The sequence below is a fragment of the Ovis canadensis genome, chromosome 19 (genome assembly GCF_042477335.2).
Source record: "Ovis canadensis isolate MfBH-ARS-UI-01 breed Bighorn chromosome 19, ARS-UI_OviCan_v2, whole genome shotgun sequence".
Taxonomy (NCBI): domain Eukaryota; kingdom Metazoa; phylum Chordata; class Mammalia; order Artiodactyla; family Bovidae; genus Ovis; species Ovis canadensis.
In genome coordinates, this window is record NC_091263.1 from 47056711 (window position 1) to 47074760 (window position 18050).

General features: G+C 39.3%; 1 protein-coding gene across 12 annotated transcripts in view; it reads left to right on the top strand.

The window, feature by feature from the left end:
* The window catches only part of FRMD4B (FERM domain containing 4B), a 375185-nt gene that overhangs the window by 322881 nt on the left and 34254 nt on the right, over positions 1–18050 (top strand). For all 12 annotated transcript variants that reach the window (XM_069561668.1, XM_069561673.1, XM_069561676.1 and 9 more), the window contains 2 exons: positions 2380–2437; positions 3949–4035. In XM_069561668.1, the coding sequence (XP_069417769.1) occupies positions 2380–2437; positions 3949–4035 (145 nt within the window). The remainder of the gene's footprint in view (positions 1–2379; positions 2438–3948; positions 4036–18050) is intronic.

Genomic DNA, 18050 nt, shown 5'->3' on the forward strand with positions numbered 1-18050 from the left:
AGAAGTATCTTGCCATGAATTACAAAACTTCATGGGCTATTCTATACTTTGGTGTCATCAATTCAGATGCCTACCAATGTCAGGCAGGTAACAAAAATGAGATTGTGGTGACTGTGGTGAATTAGAGAGCTTTTGACCTGGCTGGAGATAAGGCTACTCAGCCTCAGCATTCAGGCATAATATTGCCAAATCATCTAATGTTTTTCAAGAAAAAAAGGAATTTACAATTTTTAAATCCTAATTTTTTTCTTTTTTATTTATTTTAATTGGAGGCTAATTACTTTACATGAAATCCTAATTTTAATATTGCAAAGTAATATTAAGAAACTTTAGTACAACGTGAGGCCGACAATACCTGTCTGGAGGCCATGTTTGGTCACCTGGTTGGCGACTCTATTTTGGGTGGAACACACAGTGCTAGGTTGGATCATCTCTTTCTTCATGGTACAAACAGAAGACTGTAATGATAGACTTCTACATTTTAGACCTACAGAGTATCCGTTATTTATTAAGAATAGTTCACAAGCTACATTGAAGTTTTTAAATTATAAAAACTAAATTTATAATTTTTAGTTGTAAAAACTAATATAGCATTATTACTATATTGTGGAATAACTTTTATGATGATAGAAGGTTTTTTTGTTTGTTTGTTTTTGTAAATCTGCCGAATATAGTACAAATCATGTGAGAAGTGAAATAAGGACTTGGTGATCACTATTCCCCCATCAGATATAGATTTCTCCCACATCCCTGCTCTTGCACTCATCTCCTTTTTAATCACAGTACACCTGCTGTGATCTTCAAGGCAGAAATCAGAAGTTAGCAGTTCCAAAGCTGAATCCCTGATTTGTGCCCATCTTTTGAAATGAAAAATAAAAAGCAATAGCAATTTCCATGAATGATTTTGCTGCTGCTGCTGCTGCTGCTGCTAAGTCACTTCAGTCGTGTCCGACTCTGTGCGACCCCATAGATAGCAGCACACCAGGCTCCCTTGTCCCTGGGATTCTCCAGGCAAGAACACTGGAGTGGGTTGCCATTTCCTTCTCCAATGCATGAAAGTGAAAAGTGAAAGTGAAGTCACGCAGTCGTGTCTGACTCTTAGTGACCCCATGGACTGCAGGCTTCCAGGCTCCTCCATCCATGGGATTTTCCAGGCAAGAGTACTGGAGTGGGGTGCCATTGCCTTCTCTGATGAATGATTTTAGGTTAGGTTAATGAGCATATTATGAACTGTTCTTGATTAAATGCAGTATCTTCGTATTTCCTTTGATCATTATCATTATGGCTCCAAGTAAGAGACTGTGTAACTCAGTAGTTAAGGCTGTAGACTGTGGAATCCGACTCACTTTGTGTGGGAATCCTGGCTATGCAGTGTAATTGCTACCTGGCCTTGGCACATCCACTTAACTGTTTATATTCACTTACATGCAGACCTTTTACTTTGAAGAATTATCACGTTTATTGATTACAAGGTTCAGAGCCACTGATCTTCAAAATGTTTTTAAACAGCCCACTTGTATCATACAGGAGTCTCAGTTTTTTGCGGGCAGAAAGGAAATCTTACACAATTTAGTCCACTCCATAAACTCTTAAGGGCTACCCTGGTGGCTCAGTGGTGAAGAATCTGCCTGCTAATGCAGGAGATGCAGGTTTGATCCCTGGGTCAGGAAAATCTCCTGGAGAAGGAAATAGCAACCCACACCACAATTCTTGCCTGGGAAATCCCATGGACTGAGAAGCCTGGCGGGCTATAGTCCATGGGGTCACAAAAGAGTCAGACACAACTGAGCAACTAAACAACAACAACATAAAGTCTTAAAAGAATAAAATAAATACTTGTTGAATTAAAAATAACAAGCGGTATATAATCACTTTAGCTTTTTTGAGGGAGTACATACATTTAAAAATCTTATTTACAATAATAAAACTCACTCTTTTAAAGCATATATTTCTAAGAGGCTTGACTTAATTTCTAAAATGTACCACCATGAATATATAGATTACCTCTATGTTTTACTTATTATGAGCAAGACTCAAAAGTTGATTATAATGTCTTGCATCATTAAGTGCTAGATAAAAAAAATACTTGCAATTTGTGTTTGTAGTAACGTATATTTCTGAGTCATAGAAAATTTAATATGCAGAAAATAATATTTCCTATAGCTTTTTGAAATTGAATTTTTGTTAACAACCTTCTAACATTTGAGTAAGGTAAAATGTATTACTCCCTAGAGTGGTTTATTCTATTTCTACCTTTAGTCAAAGAAGTGGTTTTAATGAGTAAAGCAGATACAAATGGTGCTTCTTTAGATCACTTTTCCCAAAAGAGCCCTCTAACTAATTTAATAAAAGGTTATAACATATATTCATTTTTCATAGGTATATGAAAATAGTAGAAGCTCTGCCAACCTATGGAGTCCATTATTATGCAGTAAAGGTAAATAGTTTCATATGACAAAGCTTTCATCATGACTGTGTTATCATATGAGCATTAGTGAACAGCACTAACTTTCTAAAATCACATAAATCAATATGCATATTTATGTAAATTATCTCTAGAAATTTCAGCCTTTAGAATAGGATTGAATTTCTTAAAAAAATAAAGGCCTGATTATATCTTGTCATTGTCATAGCAAATTATAAAGCACATTATTTTTGTAAAATGCTAGCTATGTTCAAATGTTCCCAAAGCCTCTATTAGCCCTGAAATATTCAGATCATTCTCTTCTGATAAACCTATACATTTACCTACTTTTGCTTATTTATGTCTTTTTCAATTGGGCACCTTTCCAATACTACTAGATGTACATTTCATGGCACCTTTGTATGGGAATCATTGGAGAATCATCCCATATCATTTAAGCAGCTTCATAAAATCCTCAAGTTTCTACAAGATTTGTAGTACCCATTTTCAGTTGGTATGTTTTATATTTGAGTAGTAGTTTTAGATTTCGTACACACGGATAAATTGACTAAGAAAAACTTTGAGATGATAGAGAACAAAGCATATTGTCAATAAAAGAGTCTTGTTTAAAAGAAGTATAATTTTGTATTTGGTCAATCTTGAGTGACTTTCCAAGTTCTGACAGTGTTTGCAATTCCAAATGGTGGGGAATTGGATCATACATACCTGTATGATGAGGACACCTTTTACTAAAAATATGTACCAATTCCATTTTAATTCCTACTGATTCTTAATTTATTTGCATATAGGTAATTGTTTAAGCCCAAGTTTTTTCTTTCCCTTTGTCAGTATACCCTTTCTTTGCTGCTAAGTCGCTTCAGTCGTGTCTGACTCTGTGCGACCCCATAGACGGCAGCCCACCAGCCTCCCCCATCCCTTTGACAAGACCTAAAAGATAAATATATGAGTAAAAAAAAAACTCCTCCTCTCCCCATATATACCTCAAAGTTATTATTCAAGCATTTTGTCTTTGAATCATTTAACTCATCCGAAGAGTGCTTTAGTATTCCCATGTTCCTTGTTAAGTTTATAAACATAAGGATTTGGAACCACTTTTCTCATCTTGATAATTCTTTGGAAACTTCCCTGACCTTTATAGCTAGTTACTAATCAAGAGAACAAAGAGCTTTTTTCTTTTTCTTCTTTTTTTTAAAATGACTAACTGGCTTTGTACTCTGGATTAATTACTGGTTGAATTGCTTATATTTTATATCTTCTTTCCAATTTTTTAATCCTAACAGTAATACGTCTTTCTTTTTGATGGTGTTAATCGTATTGGTGTGTTTTGATTTATAGATCTTATTTGAAGGAATTCTAAGAAAGTGTTCTAATAACAAGTCAGGATTTTAAATAGTGTTTTGTTTACCAAGACAAAATTATTTTGACTTGCTGATACCTGTTAAAGCAAGAAATTGGCAGATATTACTTCATCTCTAGAAGACTTAACAATTAGGTCTTGGTTCTCATGTTTTTCCATCTTTCAGGATAAACAAGGACTTCCTTGGTGGCTTGGAATCAGCTATAAAGGAATTGGCCAGTATGATTTGCAAGATAAGGTGAAACCTCGGAAAGTAAGTGTGAATCATTTCAGACACTTATGGGAACATTAAGCTGTTCTAGAGCTAGAAACGTCACTTTAAGGCAACAAGCAATCTTGGGTAAAGAATTTTTGATTAGTCAAGTCCTAGGTGTACAGAAGAGTCAAGTTAAATGTGAAATGCTTTTTATAACTCATTCATGCATCATTTATACAGCAATTCCATGTCTGATCACTTATTAGTAAAATTATACACAAAGATTTAACTACAAGGATGTTGATCACAACATAGTTTATAAGTGTACACATCTAATTTCTATTTTAAGTTAGTATGAACATGATGATGTCATTTGTTTAATAAATTTTATCTATATATAAAAATATATACAAAATCCACACACTTATGCATACATATACATCTTTACATTGAATGGATAAACAAATGGATGAACTGTAAAGATGTAAGCCAAAAATTTGAGTGCTGGTTACCTCTCAGGGGTATAGTTACAAGTAATCTTTCTACTATTGCTGTTATCCTTGCTTATCTTTGTTTCACAATTTTCCACATTTAACATGTCTACTTTTGATAAAGGAATTATGTGCTGTTTAATAAAGGTACACTATCTGGTTTGGATTTTCCAGAGCTAATAAGTTACATTCTTGGCAATTTGATTGTGAGATTGTTCCTCTTGACCAAGCATAAGTGAACAATACTTCTTATTGCCCATGTAAGAATTGATGAGTTTGTGTAGATAACCATCTAGCTGCTCTGGCCTACTCAGTATTATAGGAACATAACTTATTCATGCTGGTAGGCTTTGCTACCCTCCCTGTCCTCTGCTGCCATGTCTGGTAATCACAGCTGTGAAACAATGGCCTATAATAACAGACTGTGGTCCAGTGGCCTGCGCCATCACACCCCGACATCACAGCCTTAAATAGCTCTTAGCACTTCCATCTGTCTCTGGCTTTAATGTGTACTAGAAAAACAGCCATGTTTTTCATAAAGTCAGGCCCTGTTCATAATACCACATGCTCTTCATCTTCTCAGTGTCCATTCAGCTTCAATTGCTGCTTATAATCTTCCTCTGAGTTTAGGCAATAAATAAGGTACCCTTTTCTCCTCATTTTATGGTTGTGAAACTGGCACAGAAAACATGAAAGGGTGTCTGCCAGAGCAAACCACAGTCCCCTTTGAATGCCCATTCAGCTCTCCTGGATCAGACTGGCTGGGCACTGTGGCTTCCTATTGGGGATTCTCAGTAAAAGTAAGACAGAATTCAACAGAGATCTGCCTGGTGACTAACAGTAAGCAAACCTGTGTGTAATTACACAGAACTTGATCTCTGTAATTTTGGCCCAGTGACCCAGATCAATTGAAATAAGGAATACTTAATTTTCAGGAGGAGTATAAGTAATTAGTGGTTGTGTTATGTTTTGGGTTTGAGTTTTTGTTTGTTTGTTTGTTTTGTCAGGGGCTATGGGATCTCAGTTCCCTGACCAGGGATTGAACCCTAGTCGCAGCAGTGAAAGCCCAGAACCCTAATCGCTAGGCCACTGGGCAACTCTCCAACAAGGATTACATTTGAAAGTTTGTTTCTAAGATTAAGTTTCTAATAATGATAAATAATGATAAATTTCTAATAAAGAAATGATAGGCATATCATTTTTTAAATTTTTTCAAAATCATTTTTCTGTGCAGTTATATATTTTATTTTAATGTTTTTAGCAAACATTTTAAATAATCATTTTAAAAGAAACAAACAAACAAAAAAAGCACCCACTATAGAAGCATGTCAATTGGGGTAGGAAGTCCTTTAGTCTTCATCCTTCACCTGTTTATAAACATTGTCAAGAGACCTATACTGGTTCATACAGACTTTGTCAGTGTATATAACGAGCTTTTACAGCGTGAAAGAAACCTTACTATGTATACTATTTCTTTTCTTTTTTAAAAAAACTCTTTATTTATATATATATTTTGACTGTGCTGGGGCTTAGTTGCAGCACATGGAATCTTCACTCTTGGCATGTGAACTCTTAAGTCCAGCATGTGGGATCTAGTTCCCTGACCAAGGATCGAACCTTGGGAGTGTGGAGTCTTAGGCACTGAACCAGCCGAGAAGTCCCTGTATGCTATTTTGTACTATGTCATATTTCTCCAAGCCACTTATAAAACTGATCTCTTTTCACTGTTTTTAAAGCTGCCTAGTTCTCTATGGTGTCAAAATACATACTTTATTTAACCAGTTCTCTCATGATGGACGTGTGGCTTGTTTCCACTGCTAGGACGATGGGTTTGGAGCATAATGAGTTTCTTATTGAAACTAGCCCCTAGTTTATCTATTGTGTAGGATCAAATGACTGCCTATCATGTTTTCTTATGGCAGATCTCATCTCGGTTGACTTTTTTATTTTTTTTGGTAATTTATTTCTTCCCTGAATTTTATGTTAATAACATTTCTTAAAAATTGCTTGTTCTGAATTTGCATATAAAATATAACTTAAATTGACTCACAAATAATTTCTTAGCTAATGTGCCTTGAGAAAATTGAGATTCTCACAGACTCTAAATGGATCTACTGAAAACAACCAGGCTTTCTTCCAAAATAATGGTGAATCAGAATCTGCACAGTAAATATTGCTGTTAATTTCCTCTCAGTTGCTCATGACTCACAGGCCTTTCTTCACATTCACAGTTTCATAGAAATTGGTAAATATTGTTTGACACTGATCATAATCAGGTTTGCTTGTTCATTTCAGAGTCTAGACAAGGATCAGAAGCCACTTCCTTCTAGAGTTTTCCTATTTCATTTTTAAGATATGCCACTCAGTTGGAAAGGGACCATAAACAGATCATCTCATTCTTGGTTATTTTTGGAGGTATCTACTCTCTACCATAGTTCACCTCCTCCTTGCTTCTTCTGTTAAGCCTGACAAGGGATTCTGCTTCTGTATCTTTATTTTTCCCTGTCCAGACAACTTAAGGGTTTTGTTGGCGGGTGGAGTTTTTCAAGTCCCTGTCCTGGCTCAGTTGGCACAAATAAGGGAGTGCATAATTTAAAAGGACGTGAACACTGATATATAAAAGGAGGACATGCTTCAGCTGTTTTCATGGGCTGATGCTCCAGCAAGTTACCAATGGCCAGGCAGAAAAGAAGGTCAGTTTGGCAAATCGGAATGAAACAAAGGCCGGAGTGGATGGCTGGGTAAATACTCAGCCTCTTGAACCACATGCCTGCTGTATTATAATTACATGGCTTAAAAACAGACCAGAAGGAGGAAGGTTTGCCAATAATATGTCAAAAGGCTATTTTGAAAAATGGTTGGTCTGAGTCCCACAGGCTGAACCCTTCTGTCCTTTCCACGTGTCTATCAGTTATAGCCTCTGAATGTTGGGGACTGTATTTGTTTTACCTCCCAGAATACCCAGCAAAAGCATCTGTGTAGTATAATGATACAGGCCAAGGGTTTGGGAAGAAATCCAAAGCCTGTCTCTGATGTCTGTTTGCTGTGTGACCTTGGGCAAGTTGCTTAACCTATTTTTAAACTCAGTTTCCTGATCTGCACAATGGTGATGCCACCAACTACATAGGGTGGTTGTAAGAGTTAAATGAGATTATATTTAGCATTATGCCTGATTTGCAATCATTACTCCATACCTGGTAATTACTCATTGATGGTGAGGGAGACAGGCAATAAAGAAGGGTATGAGAAATATTCTTGGATTCCTATTTGATTAAGGAAGGATCCAACATTACTATAGACATAGAGCCTTAGTGTACCACCTGAGAGAACACGCTCACATTTCCTATTTTCAGAAACTGGTGAGCATTCTGCCTCTCTCAGTTCATTCACCACAATGCCCTAAGGTATGGTGCAGATTAAAAAAAAAAAGTTTTAAATTCAGAGTTATAATCCACAAAGATTTGAGGTATTAAAAATTCAGATCATAAGCAGTTTTGCTTTTAAATCTGCCCTTTCAACATGAAATGTGTCATTGCAAATTCTTTGGGAATATGAAACATACCAGAACTCAGCTTCAAATTGTAGGACATTCACACTTAAAAACGATGAAACTTTATTAAAAGAAAAAAAAACAAACACATTCCTTCTGCGTTTTTATTGTTCACTCAGTATTTCAAGTCTTCACAAAGTAGACAGTGGGTCAGTGACTGAGTAAAGTGTCAGTATCTGTCATGGCTGATTTGTACCCCTCCAGCAAGTTATTTCACTGGGGAAAGCCAGAACCTGTCAGGTGGGAGGAATAAAAATGACATGCTAGTCAAGGTGTTACAGTAGACCATCGTAGGATAAAATGCTTTTCAAGATTAATATCTTGCTGCATTATAACACTCTAAGAGAGTCTTAAGATACACTTCATTACCCCGGGACATTTCAGGGTGGGGAAGAAGCCTTTAAACATCAGTTAACTAAACTTTTTTTTTTTTTAATTATTGGATTTCCCAGTTGCCTAGAGCCAGACAAATTAAGTAACCAGCACAAAAATCTTCCTCTTGCCTTGTCATGAAAGTACAATGTTCATTTTATTTAAACTCAGTGACTTGCTTATTTTTCTAAGCGCGGCCATCTTTTTTGTGTGTGTATGTGTCTTTTTTTTTTTTTTTAAGTTGGAGGATAATACTTTACAGTGTTGGTTTCTGTCATACAACAACATGAGTCAGCAGTAAAGTGTACTTACATCCCCTCCCTCTTGAGCCTCCCTCCTTGGCCCCCCACCCCACCCCCAGGTCATCACAGAGCACCAGGCTGAGCTCCCTGTACTACCCAGCAGCTTCCCACTAGCTATGAGCACAGCCAACTTGATGATTTCTAAATCCTGCTTGCTTGCTCCCCCAGCCGCCATCACCATGGACCTCGAATCGAATGCTAGTTCTAATGCTGCTGAAAGCCTGGAGGAGGTTAACAGTAGGAGAGAGAAGATAACGTGTGCTGCCCACTTGTACTTTCTACATCAATACAAAATGAATTGTGTGCAGGGAGGAAAGCGAATTGCAGAACCCGAAGACCAGTCCATCCTGTTTGTAAAGTCTATAATTAAGCTCCAGCCACACCAATAATCAATGTGATTGTTAAAACCTTCCACAGAGTCAGTGGGAGGAGAACCAAAGCCCTATAGTATGGATTTCAAAGAGAAACCAGTCCTGCACTCTGCTTACCCGCTGGCTGACCTGCAGCTGTCTCTTAGCCTTTTGGGTCTCTATGTTCTCAACTATCAAAATCAAAGAATTCTGTCTCTCTACCTCACAGCTCCTTATGTGGACCCAATGAGTTAGTGAATTCCTTCATTGGCTACTTACTTTTCTTTCCTTTTTTAGAATTTTTATTGAAGTATAGCTGATTTACAATGTTGTGTTACTTTCAGATGGACGGCAAAGTGATTCATACAATCATGAATACATACATATACCTCTATTTTTTTCGGATTTTTTTCTTATAGGTTGTTATAAAATATTGAGTTTAGTTCCTTGTTCTATACAGTTGGTCCTTGTTGCTTATCTGTTTTATATATAGTAGTGTGTATATGTCAATCCCAAACTCCTAATTTATCCCTCCCCTCCTCCTTTCCCATAGACATTGCACACACACAAAAAAACTTATGGTTGCTTATTTTTCCCTTCATACCATGCTCTAATTTATAGAAACTTTACGGGCAGCGTAGGTATTTGTCTTTTCTTCCTATAATTAATCACTATGAGAATCTGAAGCAGATCTTCTAAGACAGAGAACTCAGATAATTGGATGTGCTTTGGTGAGTCTCCATTTCCATCTCAAGACCAGTAGGCAGATGGAAAGAAGCCAAGGCAAGCAGCCTTGTTCATAAAAGTCACCAGGTCTAACTGCAAAAGAGGCTGGAAGTGGTGGATGGCCATGGACAAAGCCATCACTCAAGGTGTTTTGTTACGAAAAGGAAGGAGGAAAAATAGATCCTGAGGGTGACAAGTAGTTTCTGTCCTTCTGTGTTTGTTCCCTTTGAAGTTGTTCAGGGAGGATGGTTAATGAGAAACAAACAAGGTAGCCGAGAATGAAGATATAGATTTTGAATAGTCTCTGTTGGGAACAAAGGAGACGGAGGAATGAAAATGGGACAGGTGGGGATGTTTCCTGTGTTCAGGGAAGGCTTCTCTGAGAAGGGTAACATATGAGCTAAGACCTGAAGGGTGAGAAGGAGCCAGGCTTAAAACAAAGAATGGGCTGGCATGTTCACGTCAGAGAACAGTGTGTGCTGATGGGAGGGGGACAGGCACGTTATAAAAACTGAGACCCCTACAGCTGGAGCTTAAAGAATGAGTCTGTTCCCTGTAGAAACTGAAGGTGATGGTTGAAAAAAGAAAGTGACTGCTGATCAGGCAAAACCATTAGATTTCTTTATTTCATCTGTTACTCCGTGTTGATAGGCACTTACTGAATGGCTGAATTGTTGGCATATACAGAAAAATGAAAGACAGATCTCTAATAGGACTGACCAGTCCAAATGCAGAAAAACCAGTTAGTATGTAAAGCATGGTAAAGTTTTTCTCTTTCATGAGGCATAAACGGTATTCTTCATTCTGTACTTACACCTAAAGATCAGTTTGGCTTTAATTCATTCATCCTTCTGGAACAAAATTCTAGCAATATACTCTGTTTGATATTTTTCCAACAAATTTTCTTGCCCTGTTCTGTGTGCAAGGGCTCTGAATGTGTACCTTATATTCTTTATCCCCTTTAAGGAAAAACCCAAATCTTAGTCATCAAGGTCCTGACAATCTACCCGGAAAGACAAAATCATGATTTTTATTGAAAATATTTAATAAGCAGTGATGGTGGTTTGGCTGCTAAGGTGTGTATGACTCTTTGTGATCCCATGGACTATAGCCCAGCAGGCTCCTCTCTCCATGCGATTTCACAGGCAAGAATACTGGAGTGGGTTGCCATTTTCTTCTCCAGGGGATCTTCCCCTCCCCGGGATTGAACCTGGGTCTCCTGCATTGCATGCAGATTCTTCACCAACTGAACCACCAGGGAAGCCTAGGTACCAATTTGTGAGAAGGGATGCCAGCTGTCAGCATCTGGAAAAGCCATGTAGGTATCTCTGAATGACAGGTCAGCACTGGTTATACCAGATACATGCAATGAACACTCCAGTTACTAACAGGTATCATGAGATCAGCCCTGAGAGATTAGAGATTTGGCCACAGAAGGACTTTATATGAGATGACATTCTCCTGATCAGGTTTTATGTTATGCATTTTCTGATAACCAGGACATCTTCACGTAAACATTTCAAAAAATCCTCAGAATGTTTTGTTCCTTGCATTTAACAACTAATGTTTTATGTGTGCAAGGTTATAACATCACATCTGATAAAGTAATTGTCACTACCTGAGTATGTACCATTGTGTTGTTGTTGTTCAGTCGCTAAATCGTATCCAACTCTTTGCAACCCCATGAACTTCAGCACGCCAGTCTTCTCTGTCCTCCAGTATCTCCTGAAGTTTGCTCAAACTCATGTCCATTGACTTGGTGATGCCATCCAAACATCTCATCCTCTGTCACCTCCTTCTCCTCCTGCCTTCAATCTTTCCCAGCATCAGAGTCTTTTCCAATGAGCCAGCTCTTTGCATCAGGTAGCCAAAGTATTGGAGCTTCAGCTTCATCATCAATCCTTCAAATGAATATTCAGTGTTAATTTCCTATAGAATGGACTGGTTTGATCTTGCAGGAAAAAGGGACTCTTAAGAGTCTTCTCCAGCACCCGACTCGAGAGTATCAATTCTTAGGCACTCAGCCTTCTTTGTAGTCCAGCTCTCACATCTGTACATGACTACTGGAAAAACTTTGTCTGTGACTATATGGGCCTTTGTCAGCAAAGTGATATTTTACAAAATTTTCATTCAGCACACCAGACACGGAGAGCATGGCCTCTTGTTGTCTTATCAGTTGCTCTAAGTCCTTCTAGGAGGTAACATTTGCATTTAGAAAACAATCTGGGCAGCTATTTATTTCTAAAGGCATTACCTAGTTGAGAAAAAGAGAACTCCAAAATCATTATTTTATTGCAAAACTTTTATCATCTTCTTCAACACACACCACCTACCAAAGCATAGTTATATTACTAACAGTGATGAGTTAGCTTTTCTCGGTCTCTGTACTATGGCTGTTGGGGGCCAGATCATTCTGTCCTGAGCATGGTCTGATATCAGTAGTATCCCTGGCCTCTAACCACAAGATGCTAGAAACAGCCTCCCCTCCAGTGTGAGAACCAAAAGTGTCTCCAGACATGGCCAGATGTTCTGGCAGTTGTGGGTGAGGGTGAGAAGTGAAGCAAAATCATCATTGGTTGAATAAGTAAGTAAAATATGAGAGACTCGGAGTCCTTTTCCTACAAATGGCTACTGTAATTGCTGCTCTTTTTTCCTCCGAGGTAGAGCTGGAAATTACTCCTTTTTCCTCCCTTTTTTGATTAACATAACAAATCTCCATGGAGTATTCTTCTCAGATGAGAAAGGCAGGACGCTGGGGATTTTAGAGCCATCATTGTGCTTGAGTGTGAATCTCAGATCTGCACCTATTTTGCTTTGTGACCTTGCTCTGTCTACTTAAGTCTCTTTGAGCCTCAGTCTTCCCTTCTGTGAAATGGAGCTAAATGCAGTACCTCCCTATAAGGTTGTTGAGAACACTCACTCTCAGTCACATAAATATTTCATTGGTCAAAGATGGCTGGCTGAACAGGAGGTAGGTCAATTTGGCTTTCTCAAAGCTCATTATCCTACAAAATTCTAATTTTCTGGTACTCCAGAAGGCAAACAACACTGTCTTCCAACAGCACAAGAGACAACTGTACACATGGACATTACCGGATGGTCAATACTGAAATCAGATTGACTGTTTTCTTTGCAGCTGAAGATGAAAAAAATCTCTATACAGTCATCAAAAATAAGACCTGAAGCTTACTGTGGCTCAGATCTCCTTATTGCAAAATGCAGGCTTAAATTAAAGAAAGTAGGGGAAACCACTAGACCATTCACGTATGACCTAAATCAAATCTCTTATGATTATACACTAGAGGTGACAAGTAGATTCAAGGGATTAGATATGGTAGACAGGGTTCCTGAAGAACTATGGACAGAGGTTCATAATATTGTACAGGAGGACGGGACCAGAACCATCCCAAAGAAAAATGCATGAAGGCAAAGTGGTTATCTGAGGAGGACTTACAAATAGCTGAAAAAAGAAGAGAAGCAAAAGGCGAAGGAGAAAGGGAACAGTACATCCAACTGAATGCAGAGTTCCAGAGGTTAGCAAGGAGCGATAAGAAAGCCTTCTTAAATGAACGATGCAGAGAAGCAGAGGAAAATAATACAATCAGAAAGACTAGAGATCTCTTCCAGAAAATTGGAGATAGCAAGGGAATATTTCATGCAAAGATGGGCACAATAAAGGACATAAACAGCAAGGACCTAACAGAAGCAGAGGAGATTAAGAAGAGGTGGTAAGAATACAAGGAAGAACTATACAAAAAAGATTTTAATGACCTGGATAACCATGATGGTGTGGTCACTTCGCTAGAGCCAGACATCCTGGAGTGTGAAGTCAAGTGGGCCTTCGAAAGCATTACTATGAACAAAGCTAGTGGAGGTGATGGAATCCAGCTGAGCTATTTCAAATCCTAAAAGATGATGCTATGAAAGTGCTGCACTCAATATGTCAGCAAATTTAGAAAACTCAGCAGTGGCCACAGGACTGGAAAAGATCAGTTTTTCATTCTAATCCCAAAGAAAGGCAATGCGAAAGAATGTTCAAACTATCATATAATTATACTCATCTCACATGCTAGTAAGGTAATGCTCAAAAACCTTCAAGTGGCGTTTTAGCAGTATGTGAATCAAGAACTTCCAGGTGTACAAGCTGGATTTAGAAAAGGCAGAGGAACCAGAGATCAAATTGCCAACGTCCTTTGGATCACAGAGGAAGCAAGGGAATTCCAGAAAAAAATTTGGTTCTGCTTCATTGACTAAAGTCTTTGACTGTGTGGATCACAACAAACTGGAAAATTCTGAACGAGATAGGAATACCAGAGCACCTTACTTGTCTCCTGAGAAACCTTGTCTCCTGTTACGGGTCAAGAAGCAACAGTTAGAACCAGATATGGAACAACAGACTGGTTCAAAATGGGAAAGGAGTACAATGAGGCTGTGTATTGTCACTCTGCTCAGTTAACTTTTATGCAGAGTCCACCATGTGAAATGCCGGGCTGGATGAATCACAAGCTGGAATAAGATTGGTGGGAGAAATATCAACAGCATCAGATATGGAGAGGATACCATTTCTGCTTGCTAATGGCAGAAAGCGAAGAGAAACTAAAGAGCCTCCTGGTGGAGGTGAAAGAGGAGATTGAAAAAGCTGGTTTAAAATTCAGCATTCAAAAAACTAAAACGATGGCGTCTATTCCCATCATTTCATGGCAAACAGATGGGGAAAAAGTGGAAACACTGATTTCAACTTTCACTTCCAGTGAAAAAAACACATATTTTATTTTCCTGGGCTCCAAAATCACTGCGGATGGTGTCTTCAGCCACAAAATTAAAAGACACTTGCTCCTTGGAAAAAGAGTTATGACAAACTTAGACAGCACATTAAAAAGCAGAGATATCACTTTGCCAGCAAAGGTCCATATAGTCAAAGCTAAGCTATGGTCTTTCCAATAGTCATGTACGAATGTGAGAGCTGGACCGTAAAGAAGGCTGAGCACCGAAAAATTGATGCTTTTGAACTGTGGTACTGGAGAAGACTGTTGAGAGTCCCTTGGACTGCAAGGAGATCAAGCCAGTCAATCCTAAAGGAAATCAACCCTAAATATTCATTGGTAAGACTGATGCTGAAGCTCCAAAAGTTTGGCCACCTGATGCAAAGAGCCAGCTCATTGGAAAAGACCCTGATTTGGGGAAAGATTGAAGGCAGGAGGAGAAGGTGGTGACAAAGAGTGAGATAGTTGGATGACATCACTGACTCAATGGACATGAGTCTGAGCAAACTCCAGGAGATAGTGAAGGACAGGGAAACCTGGCTCGCTGCAGTCCATGGGGTTGCAAAGAGCTAGTCAGGACTGAGCAACTAAACAACGGCAACAAGCTGGCTTGTGGGTACTAAGAGTATACTCATCAAGTGTAACTTTTTTTACATGAAAAAAAATAAGTAATACTATGATCTTCTTTTGCTTCAAGTCATAGCAGGGGAATTACTCTGAGTCATTATTTGATGTACAGTCATACACCAGGGCTGTGACTATCCCAAATTTAGTCATTTCCAGGTGAATCTGCAGGTAAATGATTAACCTGTGTTATAAGTGCTATTTTTTTAAAAAAAGTTTCTGATGACATCTTTCCTATCATCACCTAGTGTTAAAACTTTGGACTCCGTCAGCTTTCAGTCCATCAAGATTCACACAGACAGTTGAATCCATTCTGTCCATGACTTTTCCATGTCTTTCACTCTCCAAAGGTCCCCCTTGCTGGTGCACACTTCTCGGCATTCTTTATGTGTTAGGGCATGTCCCTTCTGAGTGCTTTAGACCGGAGGGAACTTGCTAGCTTGCTGCCATGAGTCTCCCTGTGGGCGTGCCCTTGACCTGTCCCCATGTCCCTCCTGTGTGACCTTGGCAATACAGAAACCGTGAACAGACTTCCTACCTAGAGGGTGTAGCAGGAAACGACCGATGAAATCAACAGAGATAGAGCAGTTTTTACAGAGGCTGACGCTCATGGCTTTGGAAAGCTGAGGGACACAGATGTGTCAACAGAATAACCCGCCTGTTGCTCATCGGTGGAAAGACAGATGTGGGATCCAGACAGCTGTTTTTAGTTCTAGTTCTGCTATTAAGTGGGCTTCCCTGGTGGCGCAGATGGTAAAGAATCTGTCTCCAATGCAGGAGACTGGGTTCGATCCCTATATTGGGAAGATCCCCTGGAGAAGGAAATGGCAACCCACTCCAGTATTCTTGCCTGGGAAAGCTCAGGGATGGAGAAGCCTGGCAGGCTATAGTCCACGGGGCCACAAAGAGTCGGACATGACTGCTATTAAGTGGCTCTTCTCCATTTTCAGAAAAGATGATAAAATAAGAGAATTGGACTGAGAGTCCTTAATGGATACAACTGACTGTATCACTTCCTGAATGTTGATTCTGAGCCAGGCACTGTGCTAAATGCTTTTTGAACATAATCTCGACTAAACCCTTCCAACAATCCTCTGAGGCAGGCATTGTTGGTCCCATTTTACAGATGAGGAAACTGAAACTCAGGAAAGTTAAGCAACTTGCCAAATAAAGCACATGTGTTGAAATCAGCATGTATGCTAAGGCACTCTGATATGGTCCATTTGGTTCAGGTAAGCATCACAAGGGAGGGGACCTGGTCATTATTTTCCAACGAGAGCAGGACTTCGCATGTACCAGGTGAACAAGATGTATTTGTTAATTGAAGAAGAATATGTAAAGGACAAGAGCTGCTTAAGTATGTGACTTCCGGTTTCCTAAAAGTCCTTCTGCTTTTCCTTATAGTCCTTTTTTCTAAGTTTGTGATCTCAGATATTTAGGAATCAGTGTGATTGTAGGATAGGAGGGGAAAGGTGATTTCTTCCAGTTCTTTGAGTCTATAATAGTGGGGTCTAACTAACTGTGGATTATAGGTTTCAACAAAATGTCTTAAATATTCAACCCACAAATCTCATTAAAGCATAATTGTTTAGTTGCTCGGTTATTTCTGCCTCTGCAGCCCCATGGTCTGTAGCCCACCAGGCTCGTCTGTGCGTGGGATTCTCCAGGCAAGAATACTGGAGTGGGTTCCCATTTCCTTCTCCAGGGGATCTCCCGAACCCAGGGATCAAACCCAAGTCTCCTGCATTGGCAGGCAGATTCTCTGCCGCTGAGCCACCAGGGAAGCCCCAAAGTGTAATAATGTGTGACAATTATTCTAAAACTGTCAACCTCCTTTACATCTAAGTATAAAGGGACTGGGTTCTGACTATGCTTCCCTGGTGGCTCAGAGATTAAAGCATCTGCCTGCAATGTGGGAGACCTGGGTTTGATCCCTGGGTGAGGAAGATCCCCTGGAGAGGAAATGGCAACCCACTCCAGTATTCTTGCCTGGAGAATCCCATGGATGGAGGAGCCTGCTGGGCTACAGTCCATGGGGTTGCAAAGAGTCGGACACGACTGAGCAAGTGACTTAACTTATGGTATTATATACACATTCACTTCTTCAGTGGGATTTGATTCAGCTTTGGTTTTCTGTGTCAGTTATTACATCTTTGACACTTTCTTTTCCTAAGACAAGATGATTTGTAACCTAAGGAAACATTCTTTTCCAATTGTAGTTTTTTTTTATTATCTGTCTGCTACTATCACTGTTCTCATTGCTCCTCTTTGACTTTTTCAGTTATATATCTATTTATTTTGTAATCTCAAAGTTAATCCTAGCTATTATTTCATCTCCTGCTATCTTCCCTGTTTTGATGCTAATCAGTTCAGTTGCTCAGTCGTGTCAAACTCTTTGTGACCCCATGAATCACAGCACACCAGGCCTCCCTGTCCCAGAGTTCACTCAGACTCACGTCCATCGAGTCAGTGATGCCATCCAACCATCTCATCTTCTGTCGTCCCCTTCTCCTCCTGACCCCAAACCCTCCCAGCATCAGAGTCTTTTCCAGTGAGTCAACTCTTCGCATGAGGTGGCCAAAGTACTGGAGTTTCAGCTTTAGCATCATTCCTTCCAAGAAATCCCAGGGCTGATCTCCTTCAGAATGAACTGGTTGGATCTCCTTGCAGTCCAAGGGACTCTCAAGAGTCTTCTCCAACACCACAGTTCAAAAGCATCATTCTTTGGTGCTCAGCCTTTTTCACAGTTCAGCTCTCACATCCATACATGACCACTGGAAAAGCCATAGCCTTGAAGAGGCGAACCTTTGTTGGCAAAGTAATGTCTCTGCTTTTGAATACACTGTCTAGGTTGGTCATAACTTTTCTTCCAAGGAGTAAGCATCTTTTAATTT